The following is a 17,374-nucleotide window of genomic DNA, read 5'->3' on the forward strand; positions in this document are numbered from 1 at the left end:
AGAGATGATGTTCACATGTGTGACAAACTCTCATTGAGTACCTGGGGTTATTCACTAGACACCATACGTGGCCATAACCCCACTGTTTTCTCTTCATGCAGGAAAATGTGTCAGCATGCAAACAGAGCAAGAGAGAGAGAGATCACTATAGTAATAACTTTGAATCTAGCCTAAGTGCGAAAGTAAGACATTTATGTATTTTTATCATTTAACAAATAATAGTATTAAATTATTTGCAACAGACTTCACAAATGACTTTAAATACCAGGTATGTCACCACTAAGACACACTGCTGTAGATGGCAAGGGCAATACTGAATACTTTCTGTGACCAGGATGTTCTTGGCACTTTGTATATATTTTCGTTTCATCCCATACTTCATAATCCTATCTGCTCATCTACTCCGGTGGTTTTCCAACTTTAGCATGCACCAGAATGACCTGGAAGGCTTGTTAAAATGCATCTGCTGGGCCCCATTCCCACAGTTTCTGATTCAGTAAGTCTGGGTGGGGCTGGAGAATTTGTATTTACAACAAGTTCCCTGGTAATAGTAATGCTGCTAGTCCAGGAACTACACTTTGAGAATCATTGAGTCATCCACTCATCCGTTCAAAAAACATTAATTAAAAGCCTACCTGGTGGGACTTCCCTGGTGGCGCAGAGGTTAAGAATCCGCCTGCCAATGCAGGGGACATGGTTTCGAGCCCCGGTCCGGGAAGATCCCACATGCCACGGAGGATCCCACATGCCACGGAGTACCTAAGCCCATGCACCACAACTACTGAGCCTGTGCTCTAGAGCCCGCGAGCCATAACTCCTGAGCCCGCATGCCACAACTACTGAAGCCCTCACACCTAGAGCCCGTGCTCCGCAACGAGAAGCCACTGCAATGAGAAGCCTGCACACCATGACGGAGAGTAGCCCCCGCTCGCCGCAACTAGAGAAAGCCCACGCGTAGCAACAAAGACCCAACGCCGCCATGAATAAATAAATAAATTAAATAAATTTCAAAAATTAAAAAAAAAACTCCAGAGTGAAATAATTTAAGAACAATTAATTCATTAAAAAAAAAAGCCTACCTAGTGCCTGGTAATAAAGTAAAAAGATAAATTGAACATTATTCTGTAAGAGCCGACGTCTACTGAGCACTCTGCTGAGGGCTTTGTTATAACCTGATTTACTCCTTTATGACAATTCTTCAAAGTAGGTACCTTTTTCCCTATTTTTCAGGCAAAATTACCACAGCTGAAAGAGATTAAGTAACCTGCTCAGTCATATGCACAAGTGTCAGAACTAAGACTTGAACCCAGGTCTACTGGATGCAAGCGACACCCACAGACAGCATGTCACATGCTATGCTACCTCTGTAACATGAGGGGCTTACACACAGTATTACTGTCAGTCTTTTGCAGATTAAAAAAAAAAATCATGTTCAGAGAGGTTACATAACTTGCTCAAAGTCACCCAGCTAGGAAGTATCCTAAACAAAATTTAATCTCAGTTTGTCCGATGCCAAAGTACTTTTTCCACCATACAACACCATTTCTCCATGCTATCTCTAAATCAGGATCCATCCAAATCAGAGCCAGGAACAAGAGTATGACTCCAGCTAACCAGAGTGCACAGAGAATGGGGAATTGACGGTTTCGGTTGCTGAAGAACATCTCTCTTATGTTAACTTATTCAAAAGCTTTCTAACAATTACCAGTGCACCTTCCACCCTAAGTCAGCATGGTATAATGTAATGCTTCCTTGATGATTCAGGATCTTACGTGTCCCAGAACCATCATTATAAACAGCATTTGTTTCTGAGAAATGTCCAAGTGCTAACAGAAGAAGGTGAATGGGGTAGATGTGTGGGGAGTCCAGAGGTAGAGGACAAGTTAAAGTATATTCTACTCATTTACCTTCTCTGCCAGCAGGATGGAAAAGCCCCAAACTGAGACTCATCAAATGTTTCAGTTGAGGTGGGTTCAAATTAATCCAATTCATGTAAGTAGCTGACAAACTGCATTAAAAGTGACTGTTTTTCTCCTTTTGCCACTTGGTAAATTGCAAAGAGTGAAGGTTCCCTGACTCCTGTGTACTGCTGTGTTACCCCGTCATCAGGGGAGAAAGGAGCTGTATAATTACCTTTTGAGACATGAATCATCCTTACTCTGAGGGCCCAGACCTGTTTGACTCTATAAAAGCAGCTCCAGGTCGAAGTGCAAACGTGCACTGTCTGCCATCCCTTGGGCTGCTATAATTACCAAGCCACCAGGAGGAGATGAAGGTGCTCCCTGTATCTGGCCTTGCTGTCCTCCTCGTCATGACTCTGAAGTTTTCCACTGCAGCCCCCTCCCTGTTTGCAGCCACCCCCAGGACCTCAAGGAACAGCTACCACCTCGCACAGGTTTGTGAATCTTTGCACAATTCCCTCTTCCCCCTCCTGCCCCAGAAAACCTAAAGGGGATAATGAGAAAATAAGGAAAATCTGTTATGGCTTTGAAATCATCTTCTAAGTCCACTGAAGTCTAATGGATACGATCCCCTGTACAGCTAAGTCTGGTGTCTGGTACACACTGAGTGCCTGTGTTGCATGATTGCATAAATAAATGAATGAATGTCTATCCAGGTATCTTGCTGCACACAGAATTTGAGGCGGCTTGCAAAAATACATGCATTCCAAAAAAAGACAAAAGAAGTATTTGAGGAGCAACGTAGGAGGAAAAATAAGGGCAGAAAAATAAAAACCAAAGTGTAAGATTTGCTCAGTAGAGATGGGTCGGAAACTTAGTGCTAAGATTCCTAACAGTCACAACAGAAAGATTTCCTGTGTTCACTTTTTAGAAAAATGGCTCTTGTACTCAGGGCAAACTTGATCAAAATTTGAAGTGAACCAAATTTTTGCTGGGTGGCTACCTGCTTCTCATGTGAGGGTCTCTCCTCTCTAAAGCATATTCCCCAAGTACCTTATTTACTTACAATTTCTGTACCTTCCCCTCCTTTAAAATCTCTCCTGACTCTCGGAGAGAATCTGATAAAATAATACATATCAGAATTTCTTCAAAGACTAAGTGTGACTCAAAGTGATTCAATGTATATTTGCTTCCAAGTGTTTTGTTTTTAACATTTAAAGGGAAGTGGCGAACTTTAACCTTAAGAAACAAGTCTTCAATGAAGGAATTTCCAACATTCATGAAAGGTGTGTAAGTGAGATGTTTTTGCACCAGGGCCTCTGTTTCAAGCGTCTGTCAAAATGATAGCGCATCTGTGATTGCCAACCCTGCCTCAGGGTTGCTTTCCTACCTGCCAGGTTACAGCTGTGTACACATTGCAGAGCTGAGTGTCACCTGTACACACCTGTGTGTCCCTACTGATTGTTTACACCACTCTTCCATTCTAATTGGTCTGTCCCCCTGCCACACCAGTCGTTAAACATTTTGAATATTAGCCCTGCATATAAACAGCACAGTGGATGCCGAGCACAGACCTGTTGAATTGAACTTCCTTTGACCTGAGCCCACTTTCAGATGAACTAAATTCCAAATAACATATCTCACAATACTGGGGGTCTATTTCAAATTGTGTTTTGCTGGTGCCACCACGCTTTGAATCCCTTCTCCCCAAATGTAATCTTCCATCACCCAGCCTCATGCCACCCTGATTCAGAAACTAGAGGCTTTGGGACCTCCAGAAGGAGGGTCATGCTGAGGCCAGAACTGATCTGGTGGCTGAAGACTGTGGCTTTGTCCACGTTCAGACAAACTATGTTCATTGGGCCCAAACCAGCCATGCCTGTTCATTTACAAATCATCAATTACTGCTTTTGTACCACAATGGCAGAAACCACATGATGAAACCAAAAATATTAATTACCAGACCTTTGCAGAAAACAATTAGCTGACCCCATAATGGTCTATGCAGGAATAAGACCAGCAAGCCTTGGAAAAAGCTAACCTTGCTAATAGGAGTATTTAGAAATATTTAGGTGTTCTTGGACTGTAGTGACCCCTTACTCCTTCCTCTCCAAAGCAAGTCAGCCCTCCTCAGTCTCCCTCATGGCATACTTTCTGAAAGACCTTCGACCAAGGATCAAGGAAACTTGTCAACACCTGGCAAACAGACCTTCTCCTGCCTGCAATGGCCTCAGTCATCAGCTCTGGGCAGGAACAGGTATTACTCTGCAGCAAGCTGGAATGATCTGGGCAAACCTCTCAAGTGGATCCCAGTGCCTAGAAAGAATTACTGTCCAATCTTATAGTTTATAGAAATATTTAACAACTTAGGCAGCCTTACAATACAACAAATGAAAGGACATGAAAATAGACTTATTTCATAAAAATAGCTTAACTTCATTCATTCAGCAATTATTTATTGAAAGTTTACTGTATGCTATGTGCCAGGACCTGTTCTAAGCACTGGACAAACATCAGTGAACAAAACAAGTCAAGTCCCTGTTCTTATGGTGCTGGCATGGGGATGATGGAGGAGTGGAAGATGCTGGGAGGAGACAAACAAGTCAATCAATAAGTCCCCAAATGATATCAAAAAATAAATTAAGATGATAGCGAGTTACTGGGACCCTGGGGGGGGGGCATTTTCACTTGAGTAGTCCAGGAAGGATTCTCTGAGGAAGTGATATTTGAGATAAAGAGCTATGTGAACCAGAACTTCACAGTCGTGTGAAGATCTGGAGACAGAGCAGTCCAGGCAGAGAAAAGAGCAAGTGCAGCAGCCGGGGGCTGAAGGAGCTTGGATTGGAGCATCGGGCCAGCGTGGCAAGAAGATACTGGCTGAGTCCCAGAGTCAGGCCAGGCCAGCACACACCTGGGGCCTGGGGGTCCAGGTCAGGTTAAGCCCCTTCTACACTACTCTCTTCTTTCTAGATCGCTCACTAAGAGATAACAAATGGTTTCCTGTGCCTGGAGACTCCAGGCAGGAAACGTTTCCAAATACTATTCGCTTCTTCCTAAACCTATGAACACGATAATCTATGCTTGAAAAGATAAACAGGTTTTTAGTTGATTTAATGCCCACTTGTATCTTTTAAATTGTGTTTGGCTAATTATCTAAAGGCTAGGAAAATGATGAAATACTTAGTCTCATAATCCAGAGTTTTATTCTACTTTTTGTTTGTTTTTTTAAAAAATAATAATATCAATACAACATTTAATACAGGCTGTTAAATTGTCCTTAAAATAATATAAGCTTTTATAATCACATTATTATGAGCTTATAATTAAAGAAAATAAACAAAAATCCTTCCAAATACAAACTGTTAAATTCAGGTACTTTTACTACCATTTTACTTTCTGTGCATAAAGATAGTTTTTAATTGTCATTATACTCAAAATTTGGTTCCTACCTTTCTTATTATTATAACATAAAAAATTTTGATTTTATACTATGTTCATAAAGATCATGTTAAAAAGTTACAAATATTTCAGAATATAAGTGATTTATAATTTATTTAGCCATTTCCTTTGTTGGATACATGGAATATTTCCATATGAATAATGTTTCTATGAACATCTTTGTAGATCAGCCTAATCTAAAGGATTATTTTTTTCAGGATAGATTTCCAGAAGTGTAATTAATGAGTAAAAAGGTATATACATTTTAAAGTCTTTTGATACATTTCAAAGTATTTTCACACTAAGGATCCCATTGGATCCTCATACTGGTGTGGGTAGGATAGACACCAACCCCATCTTATAGATGAGAAACCTGACACCAAAAGGAATTGCCCAAGCTTTTTAGAACCTAGGATTTGTCACACAACAAAAAGTTCCCACAGTTCCATTCCTGTGACTTAGCCAAAACAGAAAGAAATATTGAAGAACCGTATCTTGAACTTCACCTTGTCCTGAAGCACACTTAAATCTGAGCTTTAAGCTCTTCACTCTCAGGAAGGACACTAGGAAAGTGCACTGAAAGGTCGGGAGGGGGACCTGGGCCACTAGCTTCTGGGACTGCCCTCGAGGCCTCTGCTATTCTTATCTGTCAAACATTGTTAGAGACACGGGGAGGGGACCACCATATTGCCAACCCTAGACTCCTGTGGTTTCAACAGTGGGGGAGTACAGAGGGTGGGGAGGCACATAGGACAATTCTGGTGAGTCCTGAAATCTTTGACCCAGGCCCACAATTATGTGTTGAGCCAACAGCACACAAGTGTTAGAATAGAACACAAACACAGTTCTAAGTGGGCATCTTTGTGCCTAACTGAACATTTTGACTCTGAAAAGTATGCTAAAACCTCATCAATAACTTTGGCAAGAAAGTGTACAGAATAATTTGGGCTCTCTGTACCTAAGAGAGTTTGATAATTCTTCAAAGAAGCATATTTTCTGTATTTTACCTAAAGAAAAATAGCTCAAATGGTAACTGAACATCTGAACCTAGAACTGGGTCAGGCCAGGGCCATATCTGTGAAGGCATCACGATCCCCAGCCTGAGACCCCACAGGTGAGAGTGATGACAAGCTGGTGGACCGTGGTACAAGGTGGCAGGTGTTCACTAGTCTAAGAACCACATTCCGTGGGAGCACCCAGTAGGGAGCAACTCACCTGTGTCACTGCAGTAACCAATCCTTGTGGTCTCTTTAAGTAGAAATAGTTTTTGATTTTATCTTTACTTCATTAAAGATATTTTTAATCCTATTTACTATGACTTGCCTTAAACCTTTTGAGCTGCAGGTCTAGCATCTTAAGCATATTTTGAAGAAAAAATATTTTATTATAAAAATTATATATGTTCACAGCAAAACAATATATAAAACATATACAACTAAAAATGAATTATTCTCAATTCCATCACTAAAATATAACCACTGTTAATCCCTTAGTCTACATTTTTCAAAACCCTTTCTATGACTCAGTGCTGGGACTAACGTGAAGGAGTGACACAAGCTTGGACCTTGTCTTTGTTTAAAATTTTGATATTTTGTCCATCATGGATTTTATGCAATAATTTTTATTTTTTCCAAAAATATTGCATTAAACATTATTTTTCTTGATCATTGATTATTTGGCAACCCCCCACCCACTTCCTCATCCTAGTCCTAGTTTATGACTATATATCTGTGTCTATTAATATGCACAGACTTCTGTTTACAAAGGTGGCTTGTACTATAATAATAGTTGTAAACCTCTTTTCACTTAATATATCAGAAGCATCTTCTTATATGACCATATTTCATAAAACCGAAATTAGAATTTAGAGTGTAAGTGTAACACATAGCCTAACAAGGGAATAAAATATTTGAAGTCAAAACGGCCTCAGAAAATATGGAGCATCTGGCCTTCCGCACAGAGCTCACCTCTGAAGAGCGTAATTCAGACTTACCATGAGCGTCGCGTTATCACAGCATCAGCTTGAGCAAACAGAATGGCTCAGAGAATCAACGTCATCCTGCCAAAAAGATAAGGAACATAAAATGTTGATTTAAGATGGCCTAACCAGACATGGAAATGAAAGCAAATAGTTACACCTTTGTTTCAAGGCACCTGCCCTGAAACAAAGAGCAGGGCTTTGTTTCAGGGCTCCATCGCCCTTTTCCTCCTCTTGGGTTCTCATCTCAGTAAGATTTTTACAAAGAACGACCACCAGGGAAGTGAGCTCCCCTCATAAGCAAGGCAAGGAGTAAGGACTGGTTGACCACACAGTAAGGACACAGAGCACCTTGTCCAAACAAGTGAGCGAGTCTTACTCCTTTTCTTTTTTTCCTTAACAATTACAGTTCATGTTCATAGCAGAAAACTTTGGGATATAGGAAAGGATAAAGAATAAACTGTCATCCATAATTTTAAAACCCAGAGATAAACAAGATTAATATTCAGACTTATTTCCTTCCATTATTTATGTTACTTATGTTCATTATAAATTATATATATGTTAATTATCAATGTCTTGATTAATGTCTTAATTTTAAGTGTTAATATAGATGTTAACATTATTATATTAATATACAGATATAATAAACATGAATATAATCTATTTACATTATATGATTTTGTTTATTCATGAAATTATGTATAAATATTTCACTTCTACTTTTCTCAGTATATTGCCATTATATTGACTTCATTACTCCATGCCATTAAATATTTTTCAAAAATATATAAATAATATTATTTATATACAACAAATAAGTACCTTATAATAATATACAAATATAAAATTTTATATTTAATAAAATATAGATATAAAGATTTGGCTGCTTTTTGTTTTCCTGAAATAAGTTGGGTGGGTGAAATTCCTGGGCCAAGAGCAGGCTCTGACCCTGCATTTTCACGACCCTGTCTCACTCACTTCACCCAAGAAGTCATACAGAGTGTTTTGAGTGGTACATTAGGGTTTTAAGCCTTTAAGCCCAAGTAAAAGCCTTATAATTTATGGCTAATTTCATTTGCTTCAAGGGACAAAGAGCCAGTCCTAGGAAACATGCCCCTTGGAAACAATTTGCACCCCATGTATTGAACACACCTGAATTAATTAAAAGTCTCAGCTGGGAAACAGATTGGCTTGCTGCCTTTGTATAAGATGAGAGGCTGCAATATAGGCCACAGAGAGTTAAGAACATACTGATCTTGCATAATGTATAATGAAAATACGACACTAATAACTGCTTACTAGAAAAATAGGAGAGTCTTTGTTTTGCAAATTGGTAAAGACCTCAATGACAAATAAATGGTCCGTGGGGAAAATGTACACATTATTCTCCTTCCATTATTTTTTTCTCTTCAAATAACTATTCATTGTAGAAAAAGTATAAAAGGCACACACATAAAAAAATCTAAAATCCCACCGCCCAAAGATAATTGTTGTTAATAACTTGGCATATATCTGTCTAAGCTTCATCTACGCAAATACATCTAATTTTTTCAAAAGTGGGAATATGCTCTGCACACTATCTTTAGCATATCAAGAATACCGTCCCTGTCTTACCTGAGCGTAAGTGTTGCCCAGAGATTGTGCTGTGGACGTCAGCCTGCCTCTCCATTTCAGGCATACCTTGACAAATATTACACAAAGAAAGGAGGGCACCAGATTGGTGAGATGATTGCAAGAGGAGGCAATTCCACGGTTAAAAACATTAAGGAGCTGCAGGCTTTCTTCGGCCTCCAAGTCACTGGGAAGTTAGACCGGGCCACCATGGATGTGATCAAGAGGCCTCGCTGTGGAGTTCCTGATGTGGCAAACTATCGCCTCTTCCCAGGTGAACCCAAATGGAAAAAAAATACTTTGACATACAGGTAATGAGATCGAATCTTTCCAAATTCAGAGAGAAAGAGCCTTTCTCTCCTTCTTTCTTTTCCTTTAAAAATATCTTCCTTCTGGGCTTCCCTGGTGGCGCAGTGGTTGAGAGTCTGCCTGCCCATGCAGGGGACATGGGTTCGTGCCCCGGTCCGGGAAGATCCCACATGCCGCGGAGCGGCTGGGCCCGTGAGCCATGGCCGCTGAGCCTGCGTGTCCGGAGCCTGTGCTCCGCAACGGGAGAGGCCACAACAGTGAGAGGCCCGCGTACCGCAAAAAAAAAAAAAAAAAAAAAAATCTTCCTTCTGATCTGTATAAAAATCATGACTCATCACAATCATAAGAGAGCATAAGAACTTCTTAGGTCTAATATTTAGAAAATGACAGTGGAGAGTTCACTAGAAAATATGATCTCAAGAGTATCATAATGGCTGGCCGTTTTAGGCATTACAATTTTACCAATTAGAGACAACACATTTTTCTCTAAAGAAAAATAAACTAGTCTAGGATTAATAACCTGATGGTACCAACCAGTTTTCTTAAAACAATCTTCTAAATCAGAAGCAAATAAACTCACCTACTAATAAATTAATTTTTTATTAATTCCAAAAATAATTTATTGACAATTTATTAAATGTCTACCATAGGCATTCAATTTTGGAGATGTAAAGGTGAGTAGATCACCTTTCCTCTCCTTTGGGGGAGACACGTGTACAAACAGTCGAAGCTCCGGGTGAGAAGTGTGAAACTACAGGTCTAAGCAGAGAACTGTGGCAGCACATGGAGGGAGCTACCAAGTCACCCAGGGACCGGCCAGTGACATCTGAGCCTGACTTGTAGGCAAAGCGGGAGCCGGTCAGCCCCTAGCCCCAGGCTCCCCCACCTCCCACCTTATCCCCCCTCCACCTCCACAGTTGAGCCTGGCTCCCACCTGGCCATCCTCTGGCTTCCTCCTGTCCCAGGCGGAACAAGGATTCTGCATGATCCAAGAGGACTCATTCACCCAACGAGAATCTACACCCTCACTGTACTCTGGGTTCTCAGGCCAGAATTCCAGCCCCGCAGCCTGCATCCATTTGTGGGGCCAGACAGGCCTCCTTCCCAGGTTGGTCCACCCTCTTCCATTGGACCGTCCATGGTGCTTCCTAATTATTATACTACATTTTACTATTATCTATATTCACGAGGTCATTTACATCTCTTATCTGTATGATGGAAATGATGTGTTGCTGCTCATCTCCTCCCAGCTTTACGTTCACTCATGGCAAGTTGGTTGTTGAAATTAGCCATAGTGAGGGTACTTACAGTATGGAAACCAGCAAACCCTACAGACAAGGAGTTTTGGTCATAGAACCGGTTGTTAAACTGTAGCAGCACACCAGTGATTCCCTGTGATCAAATGGGGGCTCAAACCCAAAGAGAGATCAGATGATTCCTCTAGGCCACTTGTTGGTTGCTATGAGCCCAAGAGTCCATTAAGGTGGTGCTGAACACAATTATTAGCCTCTGCTCCAGCATAAGAATTCCACAAAAATCAAAGCATTTGGGGAAGAAACACCCTATAAGGAATTAAACACCCAAGAGATTATGAGATGATTAAGGGTAAGACAGAAATATTTTATATAAACTCACAAAGTTTTTTCTGTCATTTCTTAAAATAAACTGTATCATAGAATTTTAGTCAGTGATTATGCACAGCAAAGACAAGGGGATAGATCAAGCTAATTTGGGACTTAAAGAAGTATAATATTCCTGTGATAATATTTTGGGCAGTCCCAAAAGCACCCTCCACACTGCCCATCCAGTTGCTCCCAAACAACTCTCCTTCTCCCCCGCCCCACCCAAAAAGGAACTAGAGACTATCTTATACTCTGTCTATATAGCTACTGGATCTCAGAATAACTCCTTTTAACATAGCCCAAAGGACTGCAAAAGACAAAATATAGCATAGTGCTTATGTGCATAGGCTTTGGAGTCGTAAAGAACTGGGCTCAAGTCCTGACTAGTCATAAAACGTAGAGTGTTACTATTATCTCTGAAGGTTGCTGTGAGGGTTAGAGGGCGTACCACATTTAAAAGTGCCTAGAACAAGTTCCAGCACATAGTGTGTATTCACAGAACATTAACTGTCATCACTGCTGCTGTGTCAGTCTCCAGACCCTGGGTCAGGACCTCTGTCCACGTGCTCTTCCTGTCTGGTGTCGTCCCTTCTCCATCCCTGTCTTCTCCAGCCCAACACACAGGCAGCTCTTTGGGGATGGATAGCTTGTCTATAATGTGAGCGAATGTCGAGATACCAACTACACAGAGCCATGATAAATCACAGATTCATATTATGCAGTGGGCGTGGCATATTCTGAAAACACTAAATGGTCCCTTCAAGGGTCCTTCTGGTTTCCCCCCAGACACTCTACCTCCCTCCTCTTGGCCCCAGTCCCTGGAGTAAGAGATCTCCTTGATCCTTCCCTCTCCATTACTGAGGTTTAGCTATTTCCCATCCTCTCTGTGGGACATGGTCCCTTCCTTTTGGGCCCCCAGGATATACTGCTGGGTTCTGGCTGAGAATGCACAACCTGCATCAGAATAACCTAGAATACTTGTTAAATGAAGATTTCTGGATCATACATGTGTGTTTATCAAGTTTCCTAAGTAGTTATCACAAGTCCTAAGCTTTGAGAACTACTGAGTAGGCCCTAAAAAACACTAGCTTTTATTCATTAGTTCATCCACTTAGCAAGTGTTTGCTAAGTGCCTACTATGTGCAAGGGTCTGGACTAGGAGCTGCAGAAAGAGAAAGTTGGCTAGGTGTCTGCTCTCAAGATTGGCTCTCACAGAATTCACTTCTAACTCTGCACCCCTGATTCCATCCGAGCCCAGGGTTCTGGGTGGGAGTTTCTTTCTCCCACCCTTCCTTTACATGCTGCCAAGAAGCCCTAGCCCCTGGCCTCCAGCATGGCATGTCCTAGAAAAACACCAACTGTCTCCACCCACTGTTTGTCCAAAATGCTCTGTACTTTTCTGCCTTCTGATGTCATTGCCAGGCCAGGACTTGATGAAAGACTCAAGCCTTTTTCAGTTCAAGTGAGCATCCTTGTGAGGAGCTAGCATTTCCCCTTTAAGATACATATTATTTTAAGAAAAAACATTCCCCCATGGCCCTGGGGAAATCCTGATGGTCTTTGAACAAGAATTTGAAAAACCTCAAAACTCTGTGTTTTTAGTTTTTACAATTGAAAATTTTCAGTACCTTTTGGGGAAAGAGGTCCCTTCTCAATTAAAACCACTTTAGGGAAAATGGACTTCCAGCTACTCGTAAAGTTACACAAGGTATTATTCTTTAAAGTTAGTGATATATAATAACAATGAAAGCCAAACTGTTTCAGCACCAGATTATCTCAACTCTTTCATTTCTTCCCTTCATTTTTCTTACTGTTTAACATGTTTCAGTAATTTAACAAATATGAAAGCAAAATAAGAATTATTATTTTGGAGAAAAAAATCTAAATTGTAGATTTATGTTCAATATTTTTATTTTTAATACAGCCTTGATGTAATTCTTGCTTTCTTCACTTAGGAGCACTTACTGAAAGCAAAACATGTTCCTTCTGTTTTCACAGAGTATCCAAATACACACCTTCCATGACTTCTGCAGAAGTGGACAAAGCAGTGGAGATGGCCCTGCAGGCCTGGAGTAGCGCCGTCCCTCTGAGCTTTGTCAGAATAAACTCAGGAGAAGCAGATATTATGATATCTTTTGAAACTGGAGGTACTGTGGTGCTTCTTAGATTTTGTCTACTGATCAGAGGAGAAATGTTTCAACACTTTTCCTCCTACAGTGTTTAATCCATGTGATCAGCACAATCCTCCTTCACACAGTTGTGAAGAGCAGAGGCCAAGATCATGGCAAAGTCACAGTCTTCATCTGGCCAGAATATACCAGAGGAGTTCTCAGCATTTCTTGTCATCATTAGACTGAGCTGCAGAATGGACTCAGCATAATCAGCTTTCATAGTGGTATTGCCCCATCAGGGACAAATGTCAGATTTAGCTTTCCCATTGGCTAGGAGGTCATCTGTCCTCATCCCATTCCCATGATGATGCCCATCGCCATATACTCCCTCCCATATTAGCCAAGGATTTCCCACCTTGAATCCTCACTGAGGATTAATTTCACAGGAGCCCTGACATCTTTCCCGTGCAGCAATATTTAAGAGAGTGACTGGCATTGCCGTCTTGTCCACACTTGCATACCATCTTTTGGAGATGCCAGGCCTGCCTCCAACCTGCCCACTTCTTCTCCATCCCCCAACTCCCCCCAGCGAGGAGTGGAGCCCTTTTCAGAGAAGCATGTCTAGTAGTAGATGATGGAAAGGCCATGTAATTCCTTTCTCCTCTCAGTTTCCTCAGAGTCAAGGTGAGTATCACTGCCTCTTCCCCTCCACAGATAACATTTCTAAGTGTCCTATTTCAAGTCCTCATCTTAATTTTAATCTGATGTCACTGGGAAAATGCATGCTTAGAAGCTGGGAGAGAGAAGATCAAGTAAGTCCTGAGTGTGACCCCTTGAGAGGTGGCCCTGGGTGTGGCCTGGTCCACGGCAGATCCTGTTCCACCACCAGTGGAACTGGCAGGGCAGTGGGCTCAGGGCAGCTCTGGAGGTGATGGAGTTAACATCTGGCTGTCTCTTGATCTTCCAAGCTTGTGCTCTGTTCCCTAAAACAGAGTTGACTAGGGACTGTGCTGCCATTTAACCAGGCCTTCAGGGCATGTAATCTGATTAAACAACACTGCACTGAAACCCGGGGAATGGCACACCAGAATTAGTTTTGTTGGTTTTTAATAAAACAAGGTATCCTCACGAAAATCCTGAAAAACTGTGAAATGTAGTTTCTATAATATCCCTCGTTTTATTCTTCCTCCTTTCCTATTATATTTGTAATGAACTTTTAATTAAATGTAGATAAAGCATATTAAGCTTTGAAAGTTGTAATTTTATAAACACCTTTACTGCTTTCATGAGTTTTATGCATGAAAGTATATCAAAATTACAGAGAAATTTTCTTTTTCTTTTTGTTTTTTTGACACTTCCTTAAATTATATTGCGCTCTAGAAACAGAAAGCACACACTTGTTCAGTTTACTATAATTGTCTTAGTCAAATCATATTTTTGTTTGGTTTTTTGTTTTTCTTATTAATTGAAGTATAGTTGATTTACAATGTTGTGTTAGTTTTAGGTGTACAACAAAGTGATTCAGTTATATATATGTGTGTGTGTGTGTGTGTATATATATATATTCTTTTTCAGATTCTTTTCGCTTATAGGTTATTACAAAATATTGAGTATAGTTCCCTGTGCTATACAGTAGGTCCTTGTTGGTTATATTTTATATATATTAGTGTGTATATTTAATCCCAAACTCCTAATTTATCCCTCCCCCCCAACCCCGAATCATACATTGAAAGCACTCTGCCAACACGTTCACAGTCCAGTCAGTGGACGAGGTTGTGATTGAATGACCATCCACTCTTTCTCCTTTTGTAATCTGTGACATGGTCATAGTCTACAGTATGCCTTGTGCCAATTAATAGACATTGCAACAAATACAATATCAAAAGAACATTTTTTATTTTTAATGCTTACTATCTTTAAAATACAAAATATCCCTTTTATTTTTTAATGGATAGGTTACTCATTGGCATGTGAGCTTCTTCTTATAAAAAACTGAATATTGAAAAGTAAACCTATTTGTATGAGAAGTGTCAATGCTACTGAAAAAGTTTTCTGCTCACTGTGATATTAGGTACCCTTCAAAAATTGCTAGAAAGACTAAATCCTGTTGGTGTTTCTCCCCACTTGTTTAGATCATGGGGATTCCTATCCATTCGATGGGCCTCGGGGGACTCTAGCCCATGCATTTGCACCTGGAGAAGGCCTGGGAGGAGATACACATTTCGACAATGCTGAGAAGTGGACTATGGGAATGAATGGTATATATGCACAATTCACCATAACCTGGAAAATATTGTACCTTCTTCTGAGCTTCCATCATGAAACCTTGAGGTTCAACGTCCCAAGCCACCCTTTAACTAGGGGGGCTGGCTAGGAAAAACAAGTAAGCCAAAAATCCAAAAGGGAACACCATAAGGGAAAAAGATCCACCCTCAAATGTGCTGTAGACCTTTCTGATCTCTGGTTCATAGTGTATAATCTCAAGAAGCAGCAATCCCCTACTCAACACACAGCTCAATTTTTCTTCAACTACATAATATTTTTTGATTCTTACTTGTACTTGGAAATAGGCTATATTCAGAAATGACTTGAGGGGAGTCAGTACTTTCCTGAGAAGTACGATGGGGATGGGTATAAAAGTTCTAGAACATCATGCATGTCATCTGGAAATCTTCAGTGTGAAACTTGTGTGGATAAGAGGGAGTAGGCAGGGAACTAGTAAGGCATATGTGGCCTAAATCTAGGTATTATTGCCAGTGTTAGCTCTAAGGCCCTTCTTTATCAATCTACCGAGCACCATTGACAATGAACAAAATGAACTGATTTACATTTCCATCTTCTCCCACCGCCAAGCCCCTCCTAGCCAAGGTGGGGAGAACTGGACTAAAGTCAGCAAAGCTAAGTGCCAGGACAACCTACCAACCTTTGAATAACCCAGTTATGAAAAGAAGATGAATAAACTGTGATTTGGGCATAAATTCTCCTGTGAAGACAGGAAATGTTGAAAATAAAACCTTGTGCTGATGCTGTCTTTTTCTCTCTCATATTGTCTAGGTTTCAATTTATTCACTGTTGCTGCTCATGAATTTGGCCACGCACTGGGCCTGGCCCATTCCACAGACCCATCAGCGCTGATGTACCCAACTTATAAGTATCAGCATCCCTATGGATTCCACCTTCCCAAGGATGATGTGAAAGGGATCCAGGCACTGTACGGTACAATCACTACACTTTTTTTGACCACAAACCCTGAAAGTGACAGGCATTTGGTCTCCAACTTAAAGAAAGTATACTTTGTCAGGAGTTACCTACATAAGTGAAGATTAAGCTAGAAACTACAGCCCCAGCTATGCCCTCTTATGAAGAGCTTATTTACCAGATATGAGTATTGCTTTCTTTTGTAAGATGTACAATTAAATTTTACATCTTTCCTCCAGAGCATATTGGTCCCTTGATGGCCATAGAAAATACAATCATTTGTGTGTATTTTGAGTGTCGATCAGGAGTCAGACATTGGGAGAGGATGGATATTTTTTATAGTTCATATATATGGTGCTTATCCATTTGCAGATAAGTGACCTTATCTTTCTAAAAATATCAATGATGATGGTAATAACTGTACCATTCAGTCATATAGGCAATCTGAAGTTTGTAAATCATGTTCATATGAGTCACCTCCATACCATCCTCATGATCAGCCTGTGGGGTGTGAAATGTTTTCCTCATTCGATAGTTGAGAAAGCTGAGGCTCAAAGACAGTAACTATCCCAAAATATTCAAAATTATCTCAAGTGTTAACATTCTTTCAAAGGTAATAAAGGATTATTAGGAACTCTATATCCAATTTTGCTTAACAGAAAGAAAAATCTGTTAATCCATGAGATGAAATCTTGAAACAGCATTAGACCTTGACATTTTTTTTGTGTTTGATGGATAAAAGCTGAAGAATCTAGGAAACTGACTTTTCCTTAAGCCTCAGAGCCTGGTTATTCAGGCTTCAGTTATAGGGGTCCCTCCTCTTCCTCTCAGCCTAGAAAAGGGCCTGTAGAGCCCAGCTCACCCATGTTTCCTGCATGCCAGCCAGCCCATCTGCTGGTTAGAAATGGGCACACACATCTGCAGTCAGATTTTACCTGAGGCATAAAAGACAAATTTCATCCCAAAAAGTGTTCGGCCAGCTCTATCCCTTCAGAGAGGGGTATATGCCAGTCCTGCTCCCCCCTTGATTGACAGGAAGAAAAAATACTGTGAATCTCTCCATATAACACATTTGGCCCTAGGACTCCAATGTGAAACACTTCCTGTGGCCACCAAGAAGAACCCACACCAAATCCGTGCCTGCCCTTTATGGGTCCTTGTGCACTAGAGAGTCACCACCATTCTGATGGCCACTCTTACTCG

At 40.7% G+C, this 17,374-nt stretch overlaps 1 protein-coding gene and 1 long non-coding RNA gene across 3 annotated transcripts in view; one reads left to right on the forward strand and one right to left on the reverse strand.

The window, feature by feature from the left end:
• Positions 1–17,374, reverse strand: part of LOC308619776 — a 279,938-nt gene that overhangs the window by 125,048 nt on the left and 137,516 nt on the right. For both annotated transcript variants that reach the window (XR_014016225.1, XR_014016226.1), the window contains exon 7: positions 7,333–7,398. This is a non-coding gene — a long non-coding RNA (uncharacterized lncRNA). The remainder of the gene's footprint in view (positions 1–7,332; positions 7,399–17,374) is intronic.
• MMP20 (matrix metallopeptidase 20) overlaps positions 2,270–17,374 on the forward strand; it is a gene marked incomplete at both ends in the record, with an annotated part of 47,019 nt that continues 31,914 nt past the window's right edge. Inside the window, 5 exons of the mRNA XM_081238900.1 lie at positions 2,270–2,395; positions 8,995–9,242; positions 12,861–13,009; positions 15,106–15,231; positions 16,028–16,189. Coding sequence (XP_081095026.1) covers positions 2,270–2,395; positions 8,995–9,242; positions 12,861–13,009; positions 15,106–15,231; positions 16,028–16,189 — 811 coding nt within the window. The remainder of the gene's footprint in view (positions 2,396–8,994; positions 9,243–12,860; positions 13,010–15,105; positions 15,232–16,027; positions 16,190–17,374) is intronic.

The sequence above is a fragment of the Mesoplodon bidens genome (assembly GCF_964165515.1).
Source record: "Mesoplodon bidens genome assembly, chromosome: 7".
Lineage (NCBI taxonomy): Eukaryota > Metazoa > Chordata > Mammalia > Artiodactyla > Ziphiidae > Mesoplodon > Mesoplodon bidens.